At 41.6% G+C, this 19,274-nt stretch overlaps 1 protein-coding gene across 1 annotated transcript; it reads left to right on the top strand.

The window, feature by feature from the left end:
* Window positions 1-107: 107 nt before the first annotated feature.
* smarcd2 (SWI/SNF related BAF chromatin remodeling complex subunit D2) lies at window positions 108-18,858 on the top strand. Its single transcript, XM_084456430.1, has 13 exons — window positions 108-335; window positions 2,140-2,327; window positions 3,374-3,416; window positions 3,704-3,826; window positions 7,101-7,220; window positions 14,127-14,222; window positions 14,433-14,534; window positions 14,811-14,972; window positions 16,247-16,344; window positions 16,476-16,611; window positions 16,998-17,120; window positions 18,359-18,460; window positions 18,720-18,858. Exons 1-13 carry the CDS (start codon window positions 195-197, stop codon window positions 18,771-18,773), a joined length of 1,488 nt encoding a protein of 495 aa, XP_084312556.1. The 5' UTR covers window positions 108-194; the 3' UTR covers window positions 18,774-18,858.
* The last annotated feature ends 416 nt before the right edge of the window (window positions 18,859-19,274 follow it).

The following is a 19,274-nucleotide window of genomic DNA, read 5'->3' as shown; positions in this document are numbered from 1 at the left end:
ACAAAGCACTTTTCTTTTTTTAATTCACGCATAGCCGCTTGCTCACGTTTGTGTTCACTTTTCAAGCTAACTTGGCATCAATAGGCATAGCTTTGAACATCCCGGAACTTGCAACACGCTAGCACTAGCTAGCGTTTTGTTATTGCTATCAAGCAAAACTTCACTGCGGCTCCCAACCACTTGCATTTTGGAAAATGGCTTTACGGGGATCATGTTCAGGTCCTCTGACGGACCCCAATGTGAACCCCTTGAATGTTGGACCTGCTGCTATGAGGACGCCAACACCACAGACGGGCTTCCGACCCACGAACACTGCTCACCTCATATACCACCAGGTACAAGCTACTTTAAGATAGTGAACTGGCTGGAATAGCTCACTAACTTAGTCTATACATGCAGTATGGAGCTGAACATGTCTTAACTGCTACAGTTTGCTAGCTGAAGTAACGTTAACTAACTTAGCTAACTATTCGTATGACTAATTTTGACGTTAATTTAACTAAAGGGTGTAACTTTAGGTTACCATTTCAATTTAATTAAATGGTTTAAACAATGGTTTAGGTTCATAGTCAGACATTTTTCAATGTTTTATAATATTGTGTTAGGTATCATTTTAAAAGGGACCTTCTTAGCTTTCACTCGGACACTGTTATAGAGTTTGATGGCCACTGGCACAAAGGAGCACCTGAACCGTTCTGTTTTGCACCTAGGTGGGATGAGCCTGTGCCTGAAGGTGCTCCCCATCTGCCATAGCTTGTCATAGAGGGGATGGGAGGGTTGTCCAGGATGGACTTCAGTTTGTCCCTCATCCTCCTCTCCACCACAGCCTCCAGGCTGTTCAGTTGCCCAACAACAGAGCTTGCCCTCCTCACCAGCTTGTTCAGTTTGTTTGTCTCCCCAGACCTAGTGTTGCTTCCCCAGCAGACCACGGCAAAGAACAGTGTGCTGGCAAACACAGACTGGTAGAACATCTGCAGCAGCCTGCTACACATATCAAAGGACCTGAGCCTCCTAAGGGAGAACAGTCTGCTCTGTCCCTTCCTATAGAGGGCCTCAGTGTTGTCCGTTTGTTGGACTATCGAGTTAAAAAATGCACTAGTAGGCTAACCCTAACCCCATGTTATATGGTTTTACTCACCACAAAATGTATTTTAATGTAAGGATATTTTCCCAGTAACAGTGGAATTAGATTGACAGGGACCTAAGAGTCTTGCTGATCCAGGTAGAGCGGCCTGCTGGGCAAGCAAGGTCCCTGGTTAGATCCCAGCTCCAGACATTGTGCCGAAGTGTCCTTGAGCAAGACACTGAACCCCAAAATTGCTCACGTACGGAATGGTGGCACAGTACTGTCGCCTCACAGCAAGAAGGTCTCCGGGCCTTTCTGTGGGGAGTTTGCCTGTTCTCCCCGTGTTTGCAAGGGTTTCCTCCCAAATACAATAACTCAATACAAAAAACATGCAGAAGAACGGTCACTGACCAGGACTTGGCCTGAACACTTGTACTTGGTCCTCGTGCGCCATGCACGATGGCTGCCCACTGCTCCTGGAGGAGGACGGCTTGGATGGGATAAATGCAGGGAACAATTTCTACTGGCGACCACTGAAAACGTGTGTGTGTGTTGTGTGTGCCGAGTCACCCTCCACGCACGTGTGTTGTGTCATCACGTGTGGCCAATAAAGACCCTCAAGGTCCAGAATTATATATACAGTTGTGGGCAAAAGTTAACATACACTTGTAAAGAACATGTATGTCATGGTAATCTTGAGTTCCCAATAATTCTCTAAAACTCTTCTACAACTCTTTCTACAACACTAATATTTCTGTGATAGAGTGATTGGAGCACATACTCATATGTTACAAAAAACATTCATGAAGTTTGGTGCTTTAAAGATGTATAACGTTAAAACATTATTTTTAGTGATGTGAGATATGTCTTGAAGCTAGCTAGCTACAATTCACTGTCATTGTATGTAGTGAATTGTGTATGTCTGTCAACTTGCCCATTTGAAAATAGCCTTCATTAACTGGGACATTACCATCATCTTGATCCAAATAATGTTTAGCTAGCTAGTGAGTTATAGAAAATTGTGAAAACTGTACTTGGTTGTCACACAATATAATTCACCCTGTCCTCCTCAGCGTACTGGAATGCCACCCAGCAGGGGGGTCCCAATGGGGGGCATGGGGTCAATGGGTGGCCAGCACCCTGGGCTATCTTATGGTGGAAACATGCCCTTACGCCCAGCCATGGACACCTCCAGAAAGAGGTTCCTTCAGCAGCAGCAGCAACTCCAACAGCAAGGGGGGCTGGGAGGCCCAAGGCGTGGGTAAGTGGTGTGTGTGCGTGTGTGTGTCTGTGTGTAGGGGGTACTGCTCCTTAGTGAGCAGAACAGTGGTTAAAGAAGGGTTGGTTAGTTTCATGCAACATTTAGTGTGCATTTCCACTTACAGGGAGGTAAGCTAACAATGTTTCAACTAGGCAATTATTAAAGTGTCATTTGATTGCCCAAACTTTCTTGCTTGTGTGGGTCCCTATGAAACAGCCAAACTTGCTGTACAGCAGTATTTCAATTTTCTGGCCAATTGAAAAAAATCCTGGAAATATGTTATGGATGCTCATGCAGTGTGTGCTCCAGGGCCGTAGTCACCATATACATTGAGGAGGACAAGTCCCCCCCCAATTTTCAGATATGCCCAAAATGTCCACCCTAATATATAACTGATATTTTAACCAAAAACAATTATAAAATCTTCTAATAAAACTTCTTAAGTTCTACAAAAGAATGTTCTCAAACTTAAATCACACAAGGAATGTAGCAGCCTTCATGTATGTATGTATGTATGTATGTATTTATGTATGTATGTATGCATCTATCAGCATTATGAGTGATAAACTGGCTGGGGTTTGAAACCTTTTTTGACTTGTCTCCCTAATTGCAGAGTAACTGTGGCTGTTCTCAATCAGTGGCCAATCAATTTGGCCGGATGTAGTCCTAGGTGGGGTTGCTAACAGCGATGTCTCTGATTGGTGGAGCTCGTGCTGTTGCACTACAGGATTGTTGATAGTGTATGTTTTCCATATGAGAGCTATAGTTGATAAGAGACAAAGGGACAAAGGATGGTTATTCTGGGTCTAGGTGTGTTGACCTCCTGGAGGGCGTCCTGTCATGAATTAGGTTAGCACAGCTACTGTATGTGAAAGGTTGAGGGAGGTGGTAAATCACAAAAGGAGGTGATGAAACTACAATTTCTATGACAGAGGGTACGCTCTTCTTTCTCAGGGTGCCTTTTCATCAGGAACAGTCAGGAGAATTGTCGGCTTTGTGTATTTCCAGCTTTAAATGATATATCAATTTGTTCTTTCTGTTATCAGTGGCAAAAGGCGCAAGCTGGCTGATAAGGTGCTTCCACAGAGGGTGAGTTAAATTTGCCAAATTGACAATGTTTATCAACCTTAGGCCTTGATGGTAATATTTAATATACATTAAAAAGAAAAAGAAATTTCAACACTATTTTCTCAAAGAAGGCATTGAGTGCTGAAACATTGTTTTCTTTATAACAACGGGACTGGAGGAAATAGTCTGCAACCTTCAGTTTCTTCAGTCCTCCGTTGGTCAGCACCTCAACAAACTCTTGGGTGTGCATCCCTCCTCTCTACAAATATTTAACATACCCCAAATTATAAGGTACGTGTTGGTTCTAGATCAGAGACCTTGTTCCAGAGTCCCAGGCCTACATGGACCTCCTCGCCTTTGAAAGGAAGCTGGATCAGACCATCACACGCAAGCGCATGGAGATCCAGGAAGCCATCAAGAAGCCCATTACGGTAGAGCTCCAACTAATAAACATCATAGTTACATGGTAAGCAATTGACCCTTTGCTAAACTCGTCCCTTGAACTAGACTTACCCAATCCTAGCATAAAAGTATAACTAGCCACCCAACATCTGACAAAGCAGGTTCGAAAATGGCTACACTGTATTCCCTATGGACAATGGTCATAAAATTCGAGATGGTGCTTCCTTGCTTTGCCACAAATTACCTTGCTAGCAACTCCTGTGACTTTTTGCTCTCAAACAACGCAAAGTTTAACATGTGATTTCCTTTATTGAATAACATTTAGTGGAGTCTGAACATTCATAGCTCTCCCCAAATTCCAGAACAAAAACGGCTCAAAAAGGTCACGTGACTACTGCGTTATCGGGCACATGCTTGAAGTGAATGTAGGATTCATAATGCAGGCAAAATAAATATTTAATGAAAACGGTTATAATAGTTTTACTTTATACTTTACTTTTTTTTAATTAGTTTATATTTTTATTTCCTTTTAACTTTTTTTGTTTTCAATTTAAGCATACTTTTAATTAGTTTTTAAATCAAGTTTTCAAGTTTTATTTTTTTGGGGGAAAGTTTTATTGGGGGGAAAGTTTTATTGGTTTCACTATTAGTTTGTCTTTTTTTCTTCTGAACAGGGGCACAGCAACAAAAAAAAACAAGAACAGATTTCATATCCACCAAAAATACTAGACTTTATGTATGAAATGAAAAAGAATGAAATTAATGATGAAAAATGCATTTTCTCTATAATTGTACTTTATTTTAGTTTGTTTTGTAAACATACAATACAGTTTAATTAGTTAATGTTTTTTTGTAAAGCCTATTTTTATTTCAGTTAAGGAGAAGTTGTCATTGTTTCGTTAGTTTTCATTAACTATATTAACCTTCCTACATAGGCTTATGTTTTAGATATTAGTTTAGAGTCAGGAAATGTCTAGTTTTCCACACTAAATTGTTGCGATTATTTAATATGTGGCGGACTGCTACCTGAGCAGTTTGGAAGAAGTGCATTTACCCGGTCTCGTTGGGGTATACATTCTCTCACACCGCCACGCTAGCTACCTAAATAACTGCTCTGTCTCCAAACATTGAGGTGTCTCACATTTGGTTAATACTCTCCTACTGTTTAGTTTTGGAGACAGCTAGCTCATCTTCCCCTTAACTTTGATTGGTGTAGCTACTTTTAGCAATGGTAGAAGGCAGGCATAGCAATGGTAGAAGGCAGGCATAGCAAGTCCAAACATGTGTACTCATTTTTAAAATTTTAGATTTTAAACTTTTGAATAAAGAAAAAATAGGGAGTGCTGTGGGTCAATTAAGCAAATTTTGTTGAAGTAAAAAATCAGGTGCTCTTCAAGAATAGGGCAGTGTTGAATAGAAAAAGAGGAAAATCCTGAGGCACTTCTGATTAGGGATGGGTATCGGTTACTGGTATTTCTTGGTACTGGTATGTCATTGGGTCAGTACCGAAATATTGATAAGCTGGACAAACGGTGCTGCTATCTGTATTTCACACGTTTGTTTCATAAATCCATGGAGCCGCATTCATTTCATGAATCTGCCAATGCAGCTGGCACTCCTCCACTCATGACAAAGCTGCATGCAGGCGATGACGTTGCATTGTTTTGTCTTTCTCTAGTAGGCCTCTCGAGGAAGTATGCATAATGGAGGACAGGGCAAAATGGTACTTCACCAAATTTACCAATGGTGCAAAATGCAATTAATGTAAAATGTTTGTTGTGTCCAAAGGGGGTAACACCAGCAACTTCATGAAACACTTTAAGTTTTTAGCGTAAGTCAATGGAGCCCCCCCAATAGTTTTTTTTTTTTTTTTTTGTGGAAAATTAGCATTGCAATCAGCTGACATTTTCTGACTGGGAGTGAGAGATGATGAAATTAAAATATATTTGGTTTCTGTAGCTAGCTACGTAAGTAATATGACAGGGCTTCTACTGTATTTCTGCATCCTCTGAGAATTGAGTATCTGACGGCTCAAACATATACGGCTGGACTTTTAGTTGCTGTGCATAGTGCGTTGCTAGTTTTGATGAGATTGTCATTGGCGGATCAAAATGTCATTCAAATCCTGATCTGACGCGCCCACACATTCCTGACAAATGGTCTAGAGAGCAAAATGAGCCGTTTTTGAACACTTTTTTAGAAGGGTTCTAAACGTTTATTTTAACTCAGATTTTTGTGGATGCTTAAAGAGACACTAACATTTGATGATATATGCATTTTTACTATTTCAAGCCAAGTTTCCAGAGGCTTTAAGGTAAACCTGAACTTGACCATGCAAACGCCAAAAAGTCGATGATGTCAATAAATAAAATTACGTAACGTACAATTTCTTAGCATAGCGAAATTAGGCATACAATGTTTAGCTTGCCAGCGCTGACAGTGTGGCAAATCTCAAGCTTTAGCCATATTGGCTTGTTTACATTTATCCAGAATTCCACGCACCCAGACAGTTTGCCTGGAACGTTATGAAGTCGTGAGTCGTGACTTGAAGTCGTAACTTACGGTCTCAAAATCCTATCTGGAACGCGGCATAAGTGCAAACATTATTTTGCATGTGAGGGAGGAAACACAAGCAATCTTTGAAACATTTACATGTAGCAAAAGCGCATCACATAGGCTACATAGGCTACACGTGGAGAACGGCACCATTTTCAACTGCCGAGTAATTCAGTTAGACAAAGTCAGGAGTGCAGACTTACGGAAAGGGGGCGTAAAGGGCTCAAAATGTCTGCCAGACAGCCTCATGCACTTGACGATTTGACAATGGGACAGCCCTAAGCACTCACACACTTAGCGGGAATGCGCCTCAAAGTCTGAGAGTCTATAATTGTGGACATTGGGACTGGGCTATAGGAGACCATATGGAAACAAGCAAAAGTTAACTAAGTTAATCTAAGCAATCATTAGCCAAGGGTCAATTCTTACACAACAATTTTCCTTTTATTATTTTTTTTTTTTTTATAAATCTCAGAACCACTCAAGCAACTTCCAAGATGGCTTAGATTTTTGTGTGAAAACAAGACAATATAAGTTAATACATTTTTAAAGGGGAACGCCGCTGTCATAGCACGTTTAGCTCAAATGTCGCTTTGTCCTCAATGAAACCGATCCGTACACACGGAGGACAAAGCGACATTTGAGCTAAACTTGCTATGACAGCGGCGTTCCCCTTTAACTTTGAAACAATGTCTTCACAAGAGGTTGTCTAATGTTTTCTCTCTCATTGACTCCCAACCACCACAGCAAAAACGCAAGTTGAGGATTTACATATCCAACACCTACACGCCCGCCAAGCCAGGCAGTGAAGAAGCGGAAAAAGTATCGTCCTGGGAACTAAGGGTGGAGGGCAAACTGCTAGAGGATGTGAGTGACTGTTGAGATAAAGACTTTTTTCCTAGCCTTGTGAGACCATCACACTGTTTCTCTCCATGGATCTGTCTCGCAGCTGTGTCTTAGAAACCATTAGTGCTAGAGGCATTGCCAATAGGTGTCGATCCCAATTATCAGCAGGCGATTGGATCACCCTTGAACCACCCTTCAACCTTCAAACCATATGACGTTGCACAGAGCAGTCAGTTCTGTGTAAATAACAGTACTGCTAGCAGTTGCTGTCTATTACGCTCGTCATTTTAACTACCAAGTTAGCATGTCTGCTAATGATTATTGCCATCTTTGTGAATAAAATCTGCAAATAAAACCAACAGCTGCTCTGGCATTCAGCAGGCCTAGCTGCCAGAGAGCACTATGGGCTGTCCAACAAATGTGATGCTCAGATCTAATGCACCCAAGACAGGCCGGTGTCCACGATTATCTCGACAACCGGCCAATGTATCAATCAATTTGACATAAGCATTTTAGCTTACTGTAGGACTAAAGGAAGGTCAAAATAATGTTACCTTACACAGTATGTTGGATATACAGGGTGGATAAACTGTACATTAGTGTTTCGTCTACAATGGCAGCAGAGGTGATGAACGCGCGCATGTCGTCATGAACAGCTGTTACATGAACTTGGTCATCTTCCCGTCTTCTAGCAGTGATTAAAGTCAACCAAATATCAAAAGGTGGACATCATTGGATTCCTTTCGGCCTACAGAATGTAGCTATCTGCGTTTGAGCAGTTTGAAGTTGATTACTGGTGTTATAAGCATTAGGTTACATTTCCCCATTCATTCTCTACTGTGGCTTCCATTTCAATACCGTATCTCGGCTTCTGTGGGGATATAATGGAAGGGGGGGACGCAGCTCTGTCATGGCAAGTGCATTTTCAGCGGGAGTACATATTAAAGCTAAATTGTATCTACAGTCATATCAGTAGTTGGTGGTTGTTTAAACGGAGCTGCTAATTTCCATAAATCACTGAAATTTCTGAATAAAGGTCTTACAATTTCCACTAAAACAAAATGCATTTCACTCAGATTACGTTATATTAAAACAAAACTCTTAGTTTCCAATCAGTACTGTAATTCCACTTCAGACACATTCTGGGACCTCAGGCAGACACAACTGTATAATTCATCTACGGAACATCACAATACTGTATCTGTGTAACTGAAGGACAAAATACCACTAAAAAGGTAAAAAGCAGGAATTATGTATTTATTCACCGCATTGGTCGTGGTGTCATTTTCATAGAATGGTCCAAGATTAAACAATGTAGCAAAGATTAGTTCTCTTTAACAACTAATATCAACACACACTGACATACACACTGATTGCAACATTTCCATGTGTGCCACTCCAATCTCTACTCAATGGCATAACGACTGTAGATACAGTTGTTTAGCTGCTTTTTTGCTGTGTTGAAAAGAATGAATACTAACGTAATATGTTTTGGCATGATTAGAAGATAGGCTGGACTGGGGAGGCTTCAAAATGTAAATTGAATTTACATTTTGAAGATCGATTATGCATTTTTTGCACCAAAGTCGACAACTTGTTGAAGTTTGAGTATTTATTTGACAGCCATAGTGGGGTCGACCATGCTCTTCACTTCCTAGCGACCAGAAGGCGCTGGCACAAGATTGAAACTGCCATATTTCGACGTGGGAAGGTCACGGAGACGTGGTTTGGCAGAAAGGTCTCATCGTAACAAATGCAGTGATACCAAAAATGTCCCGCTCTCACGCACAAAACAAGGCACAGGATTGAAACGGCCATATCTCGACGTGGGAAGGTCACAGACACGCTGTTTGGACTGGCAGAAAGGTCTACACCCTTACACCGAGTTTTGTGAAAATTGGTCCAGTAGTTTGTGTAATCCTGCTAACAAACACCCGAAGCCACCGGAAAAAAACACAGGACAGTACAAAATACAATAACGAAGTAATAAAATACAGTACAACCCCCCAAAAAACAGGCTACACAGTCAGTGGGGGTCACATGGCTTGTTGATGAGGACAGTTGCAGTCGGAAAGAAACTGTTTTTGTGCCTAGAGGTTTTGATTCTGATGGAACGTAGCCTCCTGCCGGAGGGGAGTGGTTCAAAGAGTTTGTGTCCGGAATGGGAGGGGTTGGCCACAATCTTTCTTGCCCGCTTCAGGGTCCTGGAGGCGTACAGTTCCTGGAGATATGGCAGACAATGACCTATCAGCAGAGCGGATGACATGCTGCAGTCTAGGCTTGTCCTTGGATGTGGCCGCAACATACCAGAGGTGAGGATGAACTGAATGATGGGAGGTGTAGAAGTGTACCATCATTGGCTTTGGCAGGCTGAACTTCTTCAGCTGCCTCAAGAAGTACATCCTCTGCTGTGCCTTCTTGGTGAGGGAGCTGATGTTCAGCTCCCACTTGAGATCCAGGGAGATGATGATGCCCAAGAAGCAGCTCCAGGATGTTTTTGCTGCACCAGGACATCAGATGGTCAATCTCCCACCAGTAGGCGGACCCATCCCCATCAGATGTGGTGTTGTCAGCAAACTTCAGGAGCTTTACTGACTGGAGGTGCAGCTGTTCATATACAGGGAGAAGAGTAGAGGAAAAGAGGACAGCCTTGAGGGGAATCAGTGCTGATGGTCGGGAGTCAGAGACATGTCTCCCCAGCTTCACGTGTTGCTTCCTGTTAGATAGGAAGTCTGTGATCCACTTGCAGGTGAAGTCAGGCACATGCACCTGGAAGAGATGGTCCTGCAGTAGAGCCAGGATGATGGTATTAAAGCTGGAGCTGAAGTCCACAAACAGGATCCTGGCGTAGGTTCCTGCAAAGTCCAAGAGCTGAAGGATGAAGTGCAGGACCATTTTTACGGCATTGTCCACATACCTGTTGGCTCTGTACGTGAACTGCAGGGGGCCCAGGAGTGGGTCCGTGATGGTTTTGATGTGGGACAGTACAAGGTGCTCAACAGTCTTAATTACCACAGAGGTCAGGGCGACGGATCTGTAGTCATTTTTGTGATGACAAGTTTTGTGATCCTTGTTTTTGGGGATGGGGGTTATGGTAGAGGTCTTGAAGCAAGCTGGTACATGTATCTATTACTAAATAACTTTATTGTTGGCAAAATATTTGCTGACAAACATTAATGGAAATAAATGTGATGTATCAATCGGAAGCATGATAAGGCTCAGTAGTATAAATCGTTTAAACTGTTGTACTGCATGGGATATATACTGTTCTTCCACAAATTTCAATGGTCACCGGAGATGCAGTATACTGTTCTAACACATACCAGAAATTAAAGTACTCTCAAAAACAAGGGAAAGACAAAACAATGTGAAGAGAGCGTAGAGTTTTTATTTTGATGGTAAATGGACTGCACTTATATAGCGCCTTTCTATCTTAATGGACAAAGCGCTTTACAATGGCCTCTCATTCACCCATTCACACACACCAATGCCAGCATACGTGGTATATGTGGATATGTGTTGCAAAAACGATATCATTGATTTGGGCTTGGAAGGTAGTGCGGCTGGCTGGGGATCACCGGTTCAATCCCAGCTCCTGGCAGTGCCGAAGTGTCCTTGAGCAAGACACTGAAGCCCAATTGGTCATGGGTGGCACAGTGGGTACGCTGTCGCCTCACAGCAAGAAGGTCCAGGTCCTTTCTGTGTGGAGTTTGCATGTTCTCCCCGTGTTTGCTAGGGTTTCCCCCATAAAGAACCCTAAACAAAAAACATGAAGAAGAACAGATCGCTAATGCTGTCCGTCCCTAACGAAGACGGACAGGAGCACTTGGATTCGTCCCCGGGCGCGGTTCCTGCACATGCCTTCTGTCTGCTCCCGGCTGCCATTGGTGGAAGAACGATGGGATGGGTTAAGAACAGGAAGGGAATTTAATTGGTGGACGCTCCTGTCACTTGTCTGTGTATGTATGACAAATAAAGATGTTTGGGTAACACTCTATGAAGCACATGTGTGTAATGCATTATAAACCTACTTATAATGCCTTATCTTATAGCACTGTATAATTATAGTTATAACCACTCATAAATATTCATGTTTATCCAAATAACTACAACACAAGGCATTTTATAATGACTTATATGGGCCATTTTACCTCTTTTTTTTCAAAGTCAGTTAAAAAAAAAAAAAAGTTTTTCAAAAACATTTCAAAATGATGGTAGTTAACTACTAACCATGCAGCCATGAGCGACAGGGATTCAGCGTCACTAGTGACAAATGCAGGGGTGTGGCAAAAAAAACAAACAGGTTCAGCCAATGGGCTAAAACTCGTTGTACTTGTTTCAATAGTGGCATTGGGAAAACTTGGGACATGATTTTCTGAGTAAAGTTTCTTAATTTAAAAATGAAACCCTCAATAAATCTAAATCTTTCAACTTCTGTTTAAACTTGATGATAAAGATCTTTTAAATTACACGATAAAAATCTTTACATAAATTGAAACTTAGTGGTCAGGATTTGAGACAGCTACTTCCCAATAGAAAGTACTCTAAATTATGATTTTGTATACATTTAGCTTATCACTCTCATTTAATGCCTTGGGTTTAAATATATCATAACATAATATTAGTTAATATCTGTGTCTGAATATTTAATTGTTTTGTTATAGACATGGCCGTCAGAATGTAGTACCGATGTGTTTTTTTCTGACCTACTGTATCTAGCCAGATGATTTGTTTAAAAAAATCTACCATTATACACAGTCATGCAGAGTATACGAATGCTTCTGTGCGATGATGCATATGTTAATTTGACATTTCACTGCACGTTTAATTCATGCATTTCCAGCCCATTTTGGCCTGTGTCTTACACCATGCAACCAGATGTGTATGCAACTCGTGTTTCTCTTCAAAACAAGGAATTGAAAGTGCTGTTCGTTATGTGTCAATAATAGACATAGAATGGGGAATACCCTTTTCTACTCTAACTTAGTCAGCATATATGGGAGGGAGGGAAGGGAGGCCAGACAGATGTTGCACAAACACCACTTCGGCAGGGGTGTGTAAAACTCTATAGCCTCAGCCGCTTGTGCCGCTGCAATGCCGCTGAATACACAACATTGTAAAAACATAAAACTGTCTCACAGCACTTATATACTTAAGGGACAAGTTCAGAATTTAGCAATATAAGCCATGTTATAAGGTTATTTGCGATCATATTCAACGGCTGATATCAACGTTTTGTTAAACGGTGAACTCAAGATATACAGTAGCCCGTCGCTGCTAACACCCTAAATGGATCCATAGGTGATTGATTGATTGATTGGTTGATTGATTGGTTGATTGATTGATTGATTATACTTTATTGTCCCCGTGGGGAAACGTGTCTTGGGCATAGTGCCGTATTGCTTCAAAGTGCAACAGAGACATTACATACAACAGGCAAAAGAAACAACAAAGTCAACAGTAAACATTGAGTGACATTGACAGTAGCTTCCATCTGGACATGGCATTTGATAGATATTGCACATAACCCTTCAAGTGGTGTTTCAGATAAAGTGCAGGTGCTGGTGGTCATATAATTATAGTTTCTGCTTAAGTGAGTTTATCAGTTTAATGGAGACTGGGACAAAAGATAGTTTTAGCCGATTATTATAACATCTTGGCATGTGAAGCCTCCTTCCTAGGGGAGGACTTCGTATTCTGTGGAGAGCGGATGTTGGGGGTCTGCGATGATATTATTCGCCTTATCCAGGACAGCTTTTTCATTGTTTATTTAAGGACACAAACTCTTTCACCTACAATTTTCATGGCTGTTTTGTGCATGCTTGTTAGTCTGTTTTTTTGTTGTACAGTTAAGTTAACTGAACCACACAGTTATTCCATATCTGATTACACTCTCCACGATTGACCGATAGAAAATCGTCATGATCTGTTTTCTTACTCCATAAAGTCTGAGTCGCCTCAAGTGATAAAGCCTCTGCTGTAGTTTGTTACACAAGTTGTCTATGTGTGTATTCCAGCGGACATGGTTGTCTAACTGAATACCTAGGTATTTATAGGTGGGCACCTGGATGATTACTTGGTCTTTGATGACCACAGGCTCATGGTCAGTTACCCGCCTTGGATCTAGCACGACCTCCTGAGTTTTGGTGACGTTTAGGATGAGATGGTTGTTGTCACACCATTTAGTGAATGTGTCAATCTCATCATGGTACACATGGTGCATAGACAAAATCCCTAAAAAACACCATTAACTCCAGTTTTCAAAGACAGGAAACTCACCGAGTGGTCACTGGTGTCCGTTGATGTTCTGGCAAAAAAAAATTGCCACAAAGTATGTTTTTATTGATCATATTATATCCATTGATTTGTATTGACAACAATGTGGTACCAATCTATGGTAGCCTCCAGACTCAGTCAAGACCTCCCAAAGTTCAAGCGGAAGTTTACAAACATATGTACTGCGAGGGAAAATAGTTAGATGCTAAATGATAAATAAAACCTGATAGGAAGCATACTTTGTGGCGATTCTTTTAGCAGAACATCAACGGACAGCAGTGACCACTCGGTGAGTTTCCTGTCTTTGAAAACTAGAGTTAATGGCTGGATTTCCCAAACGCGTTAAGAAGCACTTAACTCTAAAGTACTTCTTAACTCCCATGCAAAGGGTGGGGTTGGGATGGGTTCCTTAAGAAGGTTCTTTATCGGGAAACCCAGACAATGCTGTTTTTGAGAAAAATTGTCTATGCACTTACAGAATGGATCCATTTAGTGTGTTAGCGGTGACGGGCTATATCTTGAGAGTGCACCATTTGACGAAACTTTGATATTGACTTTTGTACATGATCGTAAATAACCTTAAATGATAAATTCCGAACCTCTCCTTGAATTGTTTTCTCTCATATCTGTTTCTCACATTTCTTTGTCTAGCCCGTAAAGCAGAAGAGGAAATTTTCATCATTCTTTAAGAGCCTGGTTATTGAGCTTGACAAGGAGCTGTATGGGCCAGACAACCACCTGGTAGAGGTATGACATGCATATAAGGATAGACTGCAGCATAGATGAATGCACTGGAATCCCTCTGCCAAAACCTTGCTCTTTCTGAACAAAAAGTCAATGTTTCCTTATAGTTATAATCTTGTTTCTTACAGGAATTGGCTTAATGGTACACTTTGCTATGCATCATGTAATTTTAGTCGTAATTTTATTGCTAATGACAAACCTCTCCATATTTAGTGGCACCGGATGCCCACCACCCAGGAGACAGATGGCTTCCAAGTGAAGAGACCTGGAGATACTAGTGTGAATTGCACTTTGCTCCTCATGCTTGATCACCAGGTATGCACATTCACACATGTTGACTCACATTACATATGTCTCTCTTTTATTATTGGATAGGTCGGCAGATAGATGGAGGCAGATAGAAACATTGTTTACAGCAGTTACGCACCTCCTCCGATGGTAATGCAGGCAGTGGGGCGAATGTAACGTCCTGTAGGTGCGCACACTGGTGGTGAGAGTGAGGTTGTGTTCTCCTTATGAGTATGTTAGATGAAGCCATGATGAAGTTAATGATGAAACTTCCTTCCTCTCCTACCCCCTCTCCTTGTACAGCCCCCTCAGTACAAGCTGGACCCCAGGCTGGCACGACTGTTGGGTGTCCATACCCAGACACGGGCCAGCATCATGCAGGCTCTGTGGCTGTACATCAAGAACAACAAGCTTCAGGACAGCCATGAGAAGGAGTACATTAACTGCAATCGCTACTTTAGACAGGTATGAACATGAAACATGGAACCGGTTATGAAATACAGCATGTCACTTGAAAAAACATTTACTCAATTATCAGATGAGTCTGCAATTATGCTATGTTGCTCGCTGCCTGAAAACAGAATATGCCTGTCAAATGCGATTTAAGGAGCTCTGGGGCGTCATTTCTAAATGTTGTTTATGCAGTGGCGTCTGGTGGGTCCTGGCACCTGGTAAGCCAGAACCAGCGAAGCAAGACACACATTGTTTTGGGGTGCGCTTCCAAAGCATGCCCTGGCAGTGCACTGCACTCACTGAAAAATTACACCCCCACAGGAAAACGACTGTGCTCTCACATACACACACACACACACACACACACACACACACACACACACACACACACACACACACACACACACACACACACAGTCACTCACACACAGACACAGACAGCAATGGCACCGCTGTCACACAGAGAGAGAAGAGCAACAAGTTACAATACTGTCAGAGGCACAAGCCTAAATTAAGAATGCAATATTTAAACTGACACAACCAACCACTTGGCTCACTATCTCAGTAGTGTATGGGGAACTAACTAGGCACTTGCTGTTGGAACACATTGTTAACAAGTGCTGCTGACTAGCTTATTCTAGTTATCTAAATTAGCTAAGCTAGAAGCTAACTAGCTAACTACCCGTGCTTAAGCATGGACACATACAGTATTTGTCACTTTACCAATCCAGCACTTACAGTATGGCCAATGCATAGAGACAAAGGCAGATCGGAAGATAACAGATGCTTTTTCACTCACCAAAGCTGAGGGCTACTTGGAGAGGCCAAATATCCAAATATATCAGCTCTCCATTTCAATGTTGTTCACCATTACTGCCGGTAGCTAGCTAACTAGCTAACGTGGGACAATCAACAGGGACAATCATGACAAGATTTGATTGGATAAACTATCCCAATGTTATCAAGTCTGTGGATTCCAATGTAAGCCACTTCAAATTTGGCAGACCCTACATACACGTGACAAGCATCTTGACAAATCACAACGCACAACAATACGCAATTATTGTGCGTATTTTTTCCGATTGGCATACGTACGCAACCTTACTAACGGGAATCCGCAGTTTTTTCAATGAGGCCCCTGATCACAGGTGTCAAGAGCTAAAATAATGACAATTGTCTTTGTTTTAATGGTCCTGTGAAATTGTAACCATGGAGCCCTTTAGACAGTGTGCGTCAGATTGAAGACAGTGGATGGTTGATAAAACATTATTTGTCTGATCCTCTAGATTTTTGGGTGTCCTCGTATGAGATTTTCTGAAATTCCAATGAAGCTTGCGGGGCTGCTACAGCACCCTGACCCCATAATCATCAATCACGTCATCAGGTGTGTACAGTGTATGTGTGTATCAAGTTTGTCAATTCAACATAAATATGACTTTGTAGTTGTGCTCTAGGAAGGAGCTATTAAATTGTTCATATCAGCACTTAATTGCCATATTTCTTGTTGTTGAGTAGTGTTGACCCTAATGACCAGAAGAAGACAGCTTGCTACGACATTGATGTGGAGGTGGATGATCCTCTGAAAGGTCAAATGAACAGCTTTCTGTCCTCCACAACCAATCAGCAGGAGATTGCTTTCCTTGAGATAAAGGTACAGTTCTCTTGACATGTTTTCATATATTTTCTTTTTTAGCTATGACGGGTTCAAAATGAAAGAAAAAAAAACAGCCAAGAGTTTTTACCTGGTAAATGAAAAAAATGATGAGTCAGACAGGCCAGCAATTGGCTAGTAAATAGTTATTTTAACTAAGGCTGGGTTTAAAAAATTGATTAATTGATTCTGAATCAAATGATTCAGATGAAATTGTATCTTCAGTGAATTTTCACTTAGGTAGAAGTGTTAGTTCATTCGTTTTTGTCTGATAGCCACTGTGGCTATCAGTTGGCAAGTTGCTCATACTGGGAACACATTTTATATCATAATGTGTAGGTGTATGTATTGTCTTACCAGGTATGCTCCAACTTATCCCCCCACAGATCCACGAGACCATAGAGTCCATCAACCAGCTGAAGACTCAGAGAGACTTCATGTTGAGCTTCAGTAACAACCCCCAGGACTTCATCCAAAACTGGCTCAAGTCTCAGAGCCGAGACTTCAAGGTAATGTACTGCTTGACCCAGCGTTAACCATACAGTGAGTTCTTTAGAATGGGGGGGGTTCTCACAAGAAGTGAGTCTAAATGCCTACATATAAACTAATCTAGATGATGCAAGGGGGAGGTAGAATGCTAAGAAGAAACCTGCTGGCATGTCTGTACAGATTCAGTGATGTGGCTGAAATCTATACCGCTCTGCAAAGCAGAGCTTTTAATACATGGAGCAGTAAAACATGGGGCATATTTATTTATTTGTTTTAAAAGTTTGTGTTAGTGTTGCAAGTTCATAAGTCGTTTCTAATGTGACCATTCTCACAGCTAAAGGACGTTTGAGCCACCCTTAGTCCCTTTTGGGACTGCGCTACTAGCTGGTTGGTATTATTATAATTAAGTTAGTCTGCCTGGTCTACAAAGCAAAGCTCCTTGATAAAGTGTCGTAGAGAAATTTCAAAGGTACTCACAGTTTTACGAGGGTTGCGTCCACACTGGCGGTGGGTTTTGAAAGCTTGGCGCTGCTAATAAACATGTTCAATCTTTAGCTAAAAAACGAGTCACATTTTTAGAGAATGCATTGTCCAAATTGGCTCCTCCTCTTCTGTGTTCCTGCCATGGGTGGTGCGTCCAGCAATCACAGCCCTGGCCACTGCTGGTTGGAAGCTATAGTGCAAAAAATAATTAGGATTTGTCACACTATAGTTTCGGACATGTTTAATTGTAGATTAAACATGTTTATTAGCAGCACCAAGCTTTCAAAACCCACCGCCCGTGTGGGTGCAACCCTCATGCAACTGTGAGTGCCTTTGAAATTTCTCTGCGACACTTTATCAACAAGCTTTGTTTTGTAGACCAGGTGGACTGACTTATTTATGACAATTTTGCTGCAAACGGATAAGGGCCTGTGTACACCAGCCAGCTAGTAACGAAAGGGGCTAAGCCACCCTATATTACCACTGTCCAGTAATGAACTTGCTTGAGGCCCTTGCACACACTGACCCGAAGGTTCCGAGCATTCAGAATGAGAATCAGTTCATTGCCATGCAGTTTTACAACATACTAGGAATTTGCTTTCGATCGTGGTGCATAACATTGAGACAACATTGGACAGGGTACAGAGACGAGACTAGACAGTGCAAAGACAGGACAGTTCAAAGGGCGAGTACAAAATGCTAATGCAAAAAAGGATAAGCTAAGAAGCATCCAAACCTCCAGCTACATAATGGTCATATTTTCTTTGTTTCTCAGCTGATGACAGATGTAGCAGGGAACCCAGAGGAGGAGAGGAGGACTGAGTTCTACCAGGCCCCCTGGGTACCTGAGGCTGTGGGCAGATACGTTTACTCTAAGGTATGCTTCCAGAAGGAACTGATTCCAAACTGAATAGTGCTTTTGAGGTTATTGGCAGCATAGTTTATTTGGTCCTATCTGTCCTTACCATCGGTGTTTCACCTTTGCTTTTTTTCTATTTTAAGGAACACTTACACAAATGGTTTAAACATAATTGTCGTTTTTATTTTATTTGTGTGGAGACATGATGAGCAAATAAAGAATTTCTAAAGGAAGGTTGACCATAAGATCTCAGTTGAAATCGTTTTATGTTTCTCAGGTACAGCAAAGAAGACAGGAATTGGAGCAGGTGCTGGGAATCCGACTCACTTGAGTCTTGCAGAATATATCATACCTTTCGGCACTTTTCAAACCTTTTATCCAAAGTACAGTCACAAAACTGGAATCAGGATCTGACCTTTCAACGCCTTTGTAATAATCAAGCCATATCTACAGTATCACTGTACCAACCTAAATGTCACTGTATGTGTTTTTTCAACTGCAAAACCATGGGCATGGTGCTATACACCTTATTCGATGTTGGCTGTGTCCCAAACAGTTGCTGTCTAGCGAGGCAGTTTCCTTTGGAGGCAGTGTATGAAGTTACCTGTAAAGGAGTCTGGATTGAAACAGATTAACAAGGCAGCAATGCATAACGACGTCATGATGTCATGTCACCAAAATACCTGTCGGTCCGCCATCGCAAAAATAATTCTGGAAAAAGTGTTTGCAGGCTAGTTTGCTTTGCAACATCAACTTATCAGTTGTCAAAAATAAAAGTCATCAAACTGGTTGTTATGCTGGCCAGCTAACATGTTCTCAAATAAACGCTTGT

Source organism: Borostomias antarcticus (assembly GCF_949987555.1).
Source record: "Borostomias antarcticus genome assembly, chromosome: 22".
Taxonomy (NCBI): domain Eukaryota; kingdom Metazoa; phylum Chordata; class Actinopteri; order Stomiiformes; family Stomiidae; genus Borostomias; species Borostomias antarcticus.
Note: the sequence above shows the minus strand (reverse complement) of the source record. Positions and strands in the feature narration are given on the sequence as shown.

Bases quoted from the DNA above. Each gene is read 5' to 3' on its own strand.
- smarcd2 (XM_084456430.1), top strand. From the start codon at position 195: ATGGCTTTACGGGGATCATGTTCAGGTCCTCTGACGGACCCCAATGTG. The intron at 3,417-3,703 runs GTGAGTTAAATT...TGTTGGTTCTAG, and splicing joins ATAAGGTGCTTCCACAGAGG to ATCAGAGACCTTGTTCCAGA. The intron at 14,535-14,810 runs GTATGCACATTC...CTCCTTGTACAG, and splicing joins TCCTCATGCTTGATCACCAG to CCCCCTCAGTACAAGCTGGA.